Raw genomic sequence first — 12,522 nt, forward strand, 5'->3', positions numbered from 1 at the left:
TATAAACAACTTTACCAATATAAAAGATTACCAGGACTACAAAAATGCAGAAAAATAGGCTTTACTTATCCAAATACACCTGTTGGTTCAAAAGTTAAAGTGCAGAGAACCTCACAGCACAACATGAAGTTACCTTCAAATATAATATAAATGCCTCAGCTTTCATGTAAGAAAAAAAACTATTAATACTAGTACTGTGTGCAGTCAGTCTCTCCTGAAGACTAAATTAAACAATAATTATAAACTAATAAAATAAATGGCTCAGGCTTCATAGAAGAAAAAAACAATTTGAACAGAATCTAACAGTATGATGCTGAAGCTGCCTAAACAATGGAAAATAAAATACCATTTTGGCAAAAATGTTGGCATCCATTAATTTCTTGTATTAAGTAAAAAAAAATAAAGTGCACACAGTCCTTCACTGTAAACATAACACACTTTCAGTGTTGCCAGATACTGCTGACGTTTTCCAGTCTAAAATATGTTCAAAACACGCCAAAATGCACTTGAAACCTCCCAATCTGGCAACACTGCGCGCATGCTGCTTCTCTTGAACACACGGAAGTAAGGCAGAAGGTAGTTTGTCGACGTCACCTCAAGACGACGCCAATGATTGGTCAAATTTGCGGGAAAGTTGCGGTGATTGGATATAATTGCAACACCGCCCTGAATTCGCGGGGATTGGTTGAATTTGTGCTGAAGTTGCAAATCGCAACATCCTGGAGGCTCTGTTTTTTTGCTTGGCCCAGACTTTGTCTCTTCACTCACTGTAGCTTTAGGTACTAAAAATCGATCCATTTTGTCTCACGTTGCGCCCCCCCTGAAGAACTCTGGCGCCCCCCAGAGGGGGCGCGCCCCACACTTTGAAAAGCCCTGATCTAGCATTTCTTATTAGAAGAAAACAAGACACCAATTTTGAGATTATTAAACCTAGTTCTAGATTGCAACCAACTTATTCTAAGATGTCTTACCAAGTGTAATTATCTTACTGCACTGGCAGATTATTTCACTTGATTATAGTCTAAATGTTCTCAAATTTATTATGTTTTTCCTTATATTAGGATGGCTAGTTTTTGCAGTGTGATACGGTAAAATGAAGCGCCTTATAAAGTAAATGACAATGCGTTAGCATTGAATGTTGCTGTGTAACGGGAATTTGCTCAGAAGAAGAGCTCAGTGTGTGACTTTTCCAAAGAGGTTCAATATTTTTAGCTGATCAGATATGCTAATTATTAGCACATATTCACATGGTAACTGGAAACGCTAGCTTCCAAACTTGCATGCTAAGCTAACTAGATGGTTCAAAAATTTATTAGATGCAGCTTAATACAGTGTGTGTGTGTGTGTGTTTATTATGTGTTTGTTGTGCGTTCACAGATAATCACAAAAGAGATCGAGGCAAACGAGTGGAAGAGGAAATACGAGGAGAGCAGAATGGAGGTGCTGGAGATGAGGTAAACCACAAGTCTCATAACGCACTTCTTCTTCAATGAGTCCATGAGCAAAAAAATACACGAGCGCATGTGTGTTTGTTTTCTGACAGGAAAATAGTGGCCGAGTATGAGAAGACGGTAGCACAGATGATCGGTGGGTCATGGTTAGCTTGCTAACACTCCTGCACTAAGCACACACTGGTGCTAACGATGCTAATCATACACTTCAGTGAACTATACAGTAGCTAGTCATTAAGCTAATCATGAACTTGCTAGCTACCTCCTGTAACATGCTAGCTAGCTGATGAGCATTCTAGATACACTTTTCATTCCACAGTAACTCTAGAGTACCATGAATTACACACGCTAGCTAGCTAGCCAGTAAACTAATGATATCACTTATCTACGTTATTAACACTCAATAAAATTATCCTTAATCATGGCCGTATGTAGTGTGTTCTGGAAGGAGTTATGTGTCACACTTGCTCCTCTTCTACCTCACAGAAGATGAGCAGAGGAAGAACATGGGCTCTCAGAAGAGCGTCCAGCAGCTGATAACGGAGCGGGATCAGGCTCTGTCTGATCTCAACTCAGTCGAACGCTCGCTCTCGGACCTGTTCCGGCGCTACGAGAACATGAAGACCGTGCTGGAGGGATTCAAGAAGGTAAATGTCTCACACACTGACGAAGAAATACACTTCACAACTCACTCACTTCCTCTCCTGTGTTTAGGGTGACCATTTCCATAACACCAAAAAGGAGGACATTATTTGGACGGGGGGTCTGGGGGCCCTCCCCCAGAAAATTTTGTATTTCTTAGATGCAATTTCCTGCATTCTAATCAATTTTAGGGTGAATAATGGCAAATCCCATCTGATTCATAGCCCTCAAATTTTTATGTAAACCACAGTGACAAGATTGAGAATGGATTATTTTTATGCAAGTCACTCAAGTTTGGTGAACTCAACATCGCAATTTTGTAGGGTTAAAGATTATGATTGTGGTGAAAAAAGAGTAAGGTCAAAGCATTCATAGTATTTATTATAATTCATGTATTAGCTCTTAATTGGCTAGAACACACAGTATTTATATTTTTTAAAAACATTGTGGAGTTAACAAACCACTGAAATTAAACTTAAGGTGCTGAGTACCAAAAAGCACAACATTTGTAGATTCTCAAAGAACAAATAGGCAACATAACCAGCAACATTATAAAACGTTTTAAAGCATTCATAGTATTTATTATAATTCATGTATTAGCTCTTAATTGGCTAGAACACCATATTTGTATTTATTAAAAACATTGTGGAGTAACAAACCACTGAAATTAAACTTAAGGTAGATATAGTAGATGTGCATTTGCACTGTCATCCATATCCTAACAAGTTAAGTTGTGAGCAGCTGGTCTACCGGACAGACTCGTGTTTCCAAGTCCCAGCCAGGGCCAGGGGGGCAGGGCACTAGGCACGCGCCAGGAAGCTCGTCAAAGGATAGAGCGCAACGCGTTCTAGAACGCAACGCCTCGCGGTGCGGAGTTCGCATTGCATGCCAAAAAACATCGAGCCATATGGCCCTTTTCCACTACCCTTTTTCAGCTCGCTTCAGCTCACTTCAGCCCGACACGGCTCGCGTTTCGACTACCAAAGAACAGCACGACTCAGCTCGCTTCAGCCCTGCTTAGCCCCTAAAACTCGCACCGTTTTGGAGTGGGGCTGAAGCGAGCCAAAGCGAGCCGAGTGAGGCTAGGGGCGTGAGCAGACACTCCCCTGTGCGCTGATTGGTGAGGAGGAGTGTCCTCACATGCCCACACGCCCCGCGAGCACGCTGGGATCTGTAAACACCGTAAACCCGGAAGAAGGAGAATTACGAATTACGAGAATTTCTGAAGCCTTGCGCCTCGCCTCATCTATACGCTCTTGCCAGTATCTGTTGGCGTTGTCGGTGACAACAAGCCACAGCACCAAGACCAGCAACACTAACGACTCCATGTCCTCCATGTTTATTGTTTACTATTCGGGTCGTGAGACTACCGCTTAAAAGCTCACTGATGTCACTGTTTGCGCTGCTTAACGACATCACCTGACGTCCACCCACTTTTGCTAACTCCACCCAATGTGTCCACCCACTTCCAGCCAGCACGGTTCAGCGCGGTTGTAGTCGAAATGCAACTTCAACAGCCCCGCTCAGCTCGACTCAGCCCAACTCGGCACGGCACGGCTCAGCCCGACTCAGCCGCGTTTGTAGTGGAAAAGCGGCAATAGACTCTTTATTGTAGATTACTAGTGTGCAGCACAGATCTGCAGTTTCCCTACAAAACGTTATTCTAGAACTCTGCTCTTCCAGTCTGGCAAGTCGATATTATATAATTCCGCTCATCGTCTCTAAAAGGAGGACAAATGTGCGTCCGGCTTGATGCTGCGCCGGACGCCAGACAAGACATTGAAAAGCCGGACGTCTGGCCACCCTACCTGTGTTATATTCAAGCTGGCTTGCTAGGCAGCCTATTCATGCTAGCATAAGTGAACTATTATTAGCATTAGCAACTTTTTAATAAGACGTGTCAGTCAGCATTTTCTAGCATTCTCTGATTAACATGATTGCTGTTTCAGAAGTTGTTTCAATGCTTAGCTTGCTAAATTATTCTGAAATGCAGCATGTGCAACTTTCTAGTTGTTTACTGTAAAGTTAGTTTTTGTGTTGACAGCTAGCATACTGCATAATGGTAGTTTTTGTGTTGGCTTGTTCAGTACAACAAAAGCTTTTGTGTTAGCCCCTGTAATATAATGCTAGCTAACATGTTTAGCATTTCAGAATGTTTTACTACAGAGGCTAACACAAAAGCTAGCATTATAGTAAACAAGTTAATAGTTACCTTGTTCAATAAAATGCTATCTTTTGTGTTAGCATCTGTAGTATAATGCTAGTTTCTACGCTAACTTGTCTAATAAAATGCTAGCTTTTGTGTTAGCCTCGATAGCAAAATATTAGTTTCTCTGTTAACTTGTTCAATAAAATGCTAGCTTTTGTGTTAGCCTCTGTAGCATAATGCTAGTTTTTTCTGTTAACTTGTTCAATAAACTGCTAGCTTTTGTGTTGGCCTCTGTAGTAAAATGCTAGTTTCTCTGTTAACTTGTTGAATAAAATGCTAGATTTTGTGTTAGCATCTGTATAGGGTGACCAGATTTCCCTAGTCTGAAACCGGGACACTTTTGCGCACGACCATGCTCGTGCACGCACACCTTTTTTTTTACGTAAATGTGACACTCAGAGAGGTGCTCTTATCATTTTGTTGAAGCTCACATTTATCAACATCTCACATGAAATAAAACAAACAGGCATTTTGTTATCTAGTAGCATAGTGGTATACAGATCAGTTAAATTATGGTCAGACAACAGATTTTGTAATGGCTGAGAATAGGCCAGGCTATGTCCATAGGCCAAATTTAAACTGATTTATTTCACCTGTTTGTGAGAACACCAAGAAGAATGCATATGCACATGTAGACTATATCTCTAAAATTGTATGCACTATAGCATGAACTTAAAGTAGATATGTGACCTCAACATAGCCTAGGTCAGAATCAACCTTACTAACCGTTCCCCACAACTGAATGAATAAAGCAAGAAGATGTGTACAAAAGTGAACACTTTAATGGAAGGTGCAACAAGCTGTTCAACACAGCAATATGGCCAAACTGTCAGAATGGTATGTTAAACAGAAACAAAAAAGAGACAAGTGATTTGAGAATATATACTCAAACAAAACAGCAATAAAGGAGGAGAGGGGCGACAGCCCGAGGAAAGCCCCCACAGGAGCGCACAGCATTTGCAACATGGGCTACCCAACTCAGTACAAGAACAAAGCACTTACAGTGTGGGCGGTAGGCTTTGTGCGCATTGTTCTGCACCTCTCGGAGGAAGGGGTAGGTGCCCTGTAAATCTTTGGAAAAGGTACATTTTCTTTTCGGCATAATGCTGCGGCATTACTGCTGCTAGCTGCTAGACAAAGAACATTCGCGCCAGTTAATGTTTATTTTATTGTTGCATGGCAACACGTTCTGTTGTCTGGAATAATGTGGCTAAATAAACACCCATGCCACAGGGCCAGGGGGCAGTAACCAGGAAAGTTTGCGATTCCTGTCAATTCATCAAAATAGTAAATGCAGACATTTTCCGCTAATGATTCCCACGCTGCTCAGTCGCAAACGTCGCGAGTGGCGAAAACCGGGACATATCCGTGTCCCGACAGACTTTTGTCGGGACTCGGGACACACAACCCCAAATCGGGACTGTCCCGGTAAAACCGGGACGTCTGGTCACCCTACATCTGTAGTATAATGCTAGTTTCTATGCTAACTTGTCTAATAAAATGCTAGCTTTTGTGTTAGCCTCGATAGCAAAATATTAGTTTCTCTGTTAACTTGTTCAATAAAATGCTAGCTTTTATGTTAGCCTCTGTAGTAAAATATTAGTCTCATCTCATTATCTCTAGCCGCTTTATCCTTCTACAGGGTCGCAGGCAAGCTGGAGCCTATCCCAGCTGACTATGGGCGAAAGGCGGGGTACACCCTGGACAAGTCGCCAGGTCATCACAGGGCTGACACATAGACACAGACAACCATTCACACCTACGGTCAATTTAGAGTCACCAGTTAACCTAACCTGCATGTCTTTGGACTGTGGGGGAAACCGGAGCACCCGGAGGAAACCCACGCGGACACGGGGAGAACATGCAAACTCCGCACAGAAAGGCCCTCGCCGGCCCCGGGGCTCAAACCCAGGACCTTCTTGCTGTGAGGCGACAGCGCCAACCACTACACCACCGTGCCGCCCTAAAATATTTCTTTGCTAACTTGTTGAATAAAATGCTAGCTTTTGTGTTAGCATCTGCAGTGTAATGCTAGTTTCTATGCTAACTTGTTTAATAAAGTGCTAACTTTTGTATTAGCCTCTGTAGTAAAATGCTAGTTTCTCTGTTAATTTGTTGAATAAAATGCTAGCTTTTGTGTTAGCCTCTGTAGAATTATGCTAGTTTTGTGTGACCTCTTCTTACTTTAACACTAGCGCCTGATGTTTTTCATCTTCTTTTGTTTTTGTCATGGTCAGAATGAGGAGGTGCTGAAGAAGTGCGCTCAAGAATATTTGGCACGTGTCAAACAGGAGGAGCAGCGTTATAACACACTGAAAATCCACGCTGAGGAGAAACTTGACAAGTAAGACTCAGGAACACACCACACAGACCAAACACACTTCACTAAACGCACTGTCTGTAGCCCACAACTGTGGTTAGAGCAGGTGTGTGTAACTCTGGTGTACGCTTAGTGTGTTGTGTTGAATGTGATGTGTATTTGACAATCACTAAGTACTTATATATGGTACTGTACACTCACTGGCCACTTTAATAGGAACTTGTTCTTGATTCTAAGATTCCTGTTCTTGGCTGCAGGAGTGGAACCCAATGTGGTGTTCTGCTGTTGCATGCTGAGATGCTTTTCTGCTCACCACGGTTGTAAAGAGTTGCTATGAGTTGCTATATCCTTCCTGGCAGCTCGAACCAATCTGACCATTTTCCTCTGACCTCTCTGATCAACAAGGCGTTTGTTTCCACTCACAGAACTGTCGCTTACTTAGTGTTTTTTGTTTTCCGCACCATTCTTTTTAAACTCTTGTGTGTGAAAACCCCAGATCAACAGTTTCTGAAATACTCATCTGGCAACAACACCCATGCCACAGTGAAAGTCACACTTTGAGATCACAATTTTTCCCATTCTGATGTTTGACGTAAACATTAACTGAAGCTCTTGATTTGCAGCTGCATGATTTTATACATTGTGGTGCTGTCAAGGGATTGGCTGATTAGAGAACTGCATAAAATAGTAGTTGTATGGGTTTTCCTAATAAAGTGGCCGGTGAGTGTACATGGTCAAAATGGTTCGTGTAGGTGTGTGTACACAGGATGCGCCAAATGTATCTTTAACGTGTGTGTTGCAGGGCAAATGAAGAGATCGCTCAGGTGCGAGCGAGGGCAAATGCGGAGTGTGTGGCGTTGAACGCGAGCCTGAGGAAGGAGCAGATGAAGGTGGAGTCTCTGGACAGAGCACTCGAACAAAAGGTGAACATTTCAACCTTTAGTCAGAAGGTTCTTAGTTAAATCCCGTTATTATTTTTTTTATGACTACAGTATCAGTACAGATCCTCTTACACACTGAGATGTACAAAGCTATGTACTATAACAATTATTCATTTTAATTCAATTCTAATTTATTTGTACAGCACTTTGAACAGTGACCATCATCAAAAAGCAGTTTTACAGAAAAATATAAATTCTGGATATAAATGTTATAAAAAGTTACCAATTTTATCCCTAATGAGCAAGTTATGTGTGAGACAGAAAAGGTTCTCAAGGTTTGATATTCATTGAGGGTTTTTTTTTATTTGATGATAATTTAGTTAACTTTATCCAACTCTTTACTTTTGAGTATTAAAAGCTGTTTATTTTGGGAGCCAAGAGAGCAAAATTGGCGGTGCTGTCTGAGTGGGAGGGGCGTATGCTGTCTCTCCTGTCAATCACAGTGACACTAGGCAATTATGCGCATCTGTGAGCTCATGAAGCAGCTTTGGGGCCAAAAGGTTGCCGGTTCAATTCCCTGGACCAGCAGGAATGGCTGAAGTGCCCTTGAGCAAGGCACCTAACCCCCACCTGCTCCCCAGGCTGCTCTGGGTATGTTGTGCATCGCTCTGGATAAGAGCGTCTGCTAAATGCCATTAATATAATGTAATGTATGTGGAAGAGGGCAGATAACACTTTCCTCTGAGTGTGCCTTTTATGCTGCCTTTGTGAAGCAGGTGTTAGGCTTCACCCTATGGTAGCTTTGGGAATTGACCAAATTCAGGAGAAAATCCAAGAAAATTGTGCAATACTGACTTCTTAACCACACACACAAAAACCCCAATCCTCGTTCATTCATTCATTCATTTACAGGCCATGATTCCATTCCTTACTCTTCTCTTTTCCCTCTCTGTTTTTGCTCAGAATCAGGAAATCGAGGAGCTCACAAAGATCTGTGATGAACTCATCGCCAAACTTGGCACAACAAACTGAACACTGAGCACCCTGGGGTTTCAGCTTCGAGCTTAAGTCCTGACTGAGCTCCGCCTTCCTTCGCACTGCTCCGCCTCCAACCTAGTCCTGCATGTCTGGATGTTTCTAACATCCAAAGCATGGAATTGCAACATCAGCTCAAGTAAAGCACCTGTAATAGAGACTTTTTAGATTCAGAGACGCTAATATGGCGGTCTGCACGTATCGTCAACGCTAGCTGCAGTTTCTACACGAGTCATGAATCTGAATGTGTTTGCGCTTTGTGACGGCTCTGCTTTTGGATGCAGTGTATTTCATCCATGAGGCGAATGTGTGTGTGTGTGTGTGTTTGTGGGTATCGTCCATTCGTGTGTGTGTGTGTGTGTGAGAGAGATCCTTTCCTTATAGTACCTGCACTTTGTAATGTGTGTATGTGAGAGAGAGAGAGAGAGAGAGAGAGAGAGAGAGAGGATGACTGTATTTTCCAGACTATAAGACCTTTTTGTTTTTCCACCCAATCCCATCTTTTGGCATCAAAATCAGAGTTGTCATGGCAACCAAAAGTACAGATCATGCCAACAGAAATATTATTACACATAACTGCTAGGAGATAACTGATGCTAACCAAGGTCCAGTGCTAAGATTTATGAGCAATAAAAACACAATAGGGCATGCTCTCATAGGAAAATAATCAGTGACAGGGTAGTTGTGATGAATCAGAGATGAATCAGAGTTACTGTTACCACCATGAAGTGTTTTATTATTCTTATACTGCAGTTTGCCAACACTAACAATGTTTTCTCTGTTGAAGAACGACATGGCGTACTTTTGTCCATTTTTTGTTACATTTAGTGTTGTGAAATGGCCATGAAACTTCACCAGTTGCATTATAGCAGCTATGAACAGCCGTTTCCTCCCCGACCTTTCTTTGTTTCTCTCATAAAGTTCTAGTAAGTTGATGGGAATTGGCAAAACAGAGTGAAAAAAGTTCCTCGGAAATTTTATTTACATATTATAGCCTATATAGCATTGTGTTAGCAGTAAGAGTTGGACAAACAAAAGCTTTTTCAGCAAGTCTTATACTCTGGAAAATATGGTAGGCAAATATCTGTGCTGTGTGTGTGTGTTTAATAAAAGTGTCCCTCGCTCTACAACACCAGTGCCAGTGCAGTCCCATAATGCACACATTTTATTGTAAATAAGAATTTATTACATGTTTATTTTGTATGATTATAAAGATTAATGGTTCGGTTAATTTGTGCGAAAATGAGAAAATCTTGCTAACAAGTTTATGCGTGTAGCGTTTCTTAGCGTCAGTGTTCACACACTGGGATTTGTGTTCCAGAATTTAACCTTTTAATAGATTATTTACGTTACATTTAGTACTGCACTAATCCTATAGTTAGGACTTGTATTACGTCTGAAACGTTTCTGCTTCAGCAAAGACGGAGCTTAGAGTTAATTGGATTCACACTGGCGCTAACCTTTCTTTTCACTGCTAATGGTTTAGCACAAAATACACAATATAATATTTCCTAACTCAGCACTGTGCTAGTATTATCTAGCTACTCTGGGAAATATTAACATTACTGCTCTACAGATAGCTATGTCATGTTACATAGCTAGCCACTAGCTTAACGAACAAATTAGCTATTGATCATATTGTGTCATTAAAACAGGTAGCTAAGTTTGCTAGCCAGCAAGACAACCTGAGGTAAAATATTTTATTGCGTAATTAAAACCACTACATCGATATGGAAGTTAAAAGAGAGGTTAGTCGTGGCTAATGTAATTAAATGTAACTTAAGCTCTGCCCTTATTGATTCAGTGATGTGTCAAACAAAACAATGGCATTGCTAGTTACGTTAGAATTAATCAGGTGTGACGCACAAAGAAATCAAAATGAACTGAAAGTGATTAAACTTGATCTTTTATTCAATCTTCTTTTTATGAAGGTAGAAAAAAACCCTTTAATTCTTATGATTTTTCAAAGCATTTCGCTAATTCCACTTTAAGCACTTCAGAAATCAAGAGGAACCGTTTCTTAAATGGCGAATGGACTTGAGGCTTTTTTTTTTTCAGCAATTTAGCACCTTTTCATTGCTTGGAAACTCTGATCCGTGTTTGTGTTTCTCAGTGTTTCAGTACTGGTTTTGACCTGCCCTTGTTGACTTCGCTTAAATTCAGGAGATGAGCGTTAGCATTGTAGATTTCAGGAATTTATCCAGAAAGCATTGCTGTGGTATGATTTTGAAAATTATCGGATTAGTTGTTCAGTCAGGTTTTACTGATCTGTACATGACAGCTGATGAAACTGTGGTACTTTATGCTAATAGCTAATTAGCACATGAGATCATTAGCATGCTAGGTATTTATTTGGCTAGTTAGGCAGTTGGGACAGAGTTTAAAGAATAAATCTGTACAAATTGCAGGGAAATTGTAAATATCTTCATCATACTACTGTATTTTGTAATTTATTACGTAAAAAACCAGCTGATTAGCGTTCTAGTGGCCTAGCAAGGCCATGTCTAAGTGTAACTCTGAGAAAACGTTCTTCAATTACATTCTTCTCACTATTGTTGTATCAGGTGTATTGGACACTCGTGTCTTGGCTTGTGTGTGAACAAATTTTATGGCACAAATAACGAATGTGTTCCATTCGTATCTCCAGAGACACTCGTGTGATGTGAGGGAAAGTCAACAAGGGTGTGTTGATAAAGGTATTGGAACGCTTCACCTTTGTGAAGGAACAAAATATTTTTATATAAATCCTGTTCGACTGACAATCCGTCTCTGATTATGTGCCTGTTGCCAAAGTGATGCCAGGCAAGCTGCCAGTGTCGTATCCCACAATCCCCTGCGTGTCATATGCAATAGCTGCCAAAATGTGTGCGTGAAGCAGGCGTGCTGATATACGGCTTTGGTTTTTTTGTTTACACTGCAAAACGTAGTCGCATTCAGGATGGCTTTGATAAAGAAGTGTCCTTCTCTGAGAGTTGATCCCATCGTTCTGTGCATCGCACGAGTTGTACATGAAAGCACGGAAAATGTGGTGGACGCTCCTTCCTTTCTTCCTTCCTCTTCCTGTTGCCTCTCTTTCTTTCTTCAGTTCATCATAATGAAATCATAACAGTGTGCTAAAGAGTGACTGGGAGTTTAGTGATGATGATGATGATGATGATGATGTGAAGATTTATATGTGCATATGCTTATAGCGCTGAATTCTGGCTGTGTGTGTGTGTGTGTGTGTGTGTGTGTGTGTGTGTGTGTGTGTGTGTGTGTGTATTCATGTTCTTCATGTTTGTACAGTGTGAGAGAGAGCTGCACAGAAATCATGTTTACTAATATATACATTCTCTATTATATTCTATATTTTGTGCATAAAGTGTTGCCTGAATTAAAGGTATTCAAACATATACTTTTGCCTGTTATTGATTTTTGGCTAAAATGAAATGGACTCATTTATATAAGGCCCATTCTACAATTGCGGGTATATTTTAAGTGTCGACTTTCTGTTAGTCATCGTCGGCTCTGTTATCGTTAAACCGGACAATCCGTCAACAGAATCTATGATAACAGAGTTGACGTTTCCCATCATTTTGTGTCTTAACTCCACACACTAACTTCGAACTAGTTACCACACGGCATGTATACAAACAAAATTTTATGGATTTTAATCATATTATTGTTTTTAAAAAATGAGTCAGAGATTCACGCCAATTTCACAATAACGGATTTGACAAATAATTAATCTACTGTTGGTACAGTATCCTCAACATTTTGTTCAAATTAATGAGAGAAGAAACATAACATACCTCCCTGCCTTTCTGAAGTTTCTGAGTGACGTCTCTCGGTGTGGGTGTCATGCGGATTATTAAAAGTCTTTGTGGATTTTATGGTGTCATAACAGAGTTGACAAGAACATTGGGACGAATAAAAATATATATTTTTTTATTACTGAAATTTCACATAATACAGAAAATAGACTTTCTGTGCAACTGATTTTAT

The 12,522-nt window shown here is 40.7% G+C and overlaps 1 protein-coding gene across 3 annotated transcripts in view; it reads left to right on the forward strand.

Moving 5' to 3' along the window:
• Positions 1–11,930, forward strand: part of tacc1 (transforming, acidic coiled-coil containing protein 1) — a 106,189-nt gene extending 94,259 nt beyond the window's left edge. For all 3 annotated transcript variants that reach the window (XM_060909165.1, XM_060909164.1, XM_060909163.1), the window contains exons 8-13: positions 1,378–1,454; positions 1,544–1,587; positions 1,938–2,098; positions 6,540–6,646; positions 7,425–7,545; positions 8,467–11,930. In XM_060909165.1, the coding sequence (XP_060765148.1) occupies positions 1,378–1,454; positions 1,544–1,587; positions 1,938–2,098; positions 6,540–6,646; positions 7,425–7,545; positions 8,467–8,535 (579 nt within the window). In that variant the 3' untranslated portion in view covers positions 8,536–11,930. The remainder of the gene's footprint in view (positions 1–1,377; positions 1,455–1,543; positions 1,588–1,937; positions 2,099–6,539; positions 6,647–7,424; positions 7,546–8,466) is intronic.
• Positions 11,931–12,522: the final 592 nt, after the last annotated feature.

The sequence above is a fragment of the Neoarius graeffei genome, chromosome 25 (genome assembly GCF_027579695.1).
Source record: "Neoarius graeffei isolate fNeoGra1 chromosome 25, fNeoGra1.pri, whole genome shotgun sequence".
NCBI classification, from domain to species: domain Eukaryota; kingdom Metazoa; phylum Chordata; class Actinopteri; order Siluriformes; family Ariidae; genus Neoarius; species Neoarius graeffei.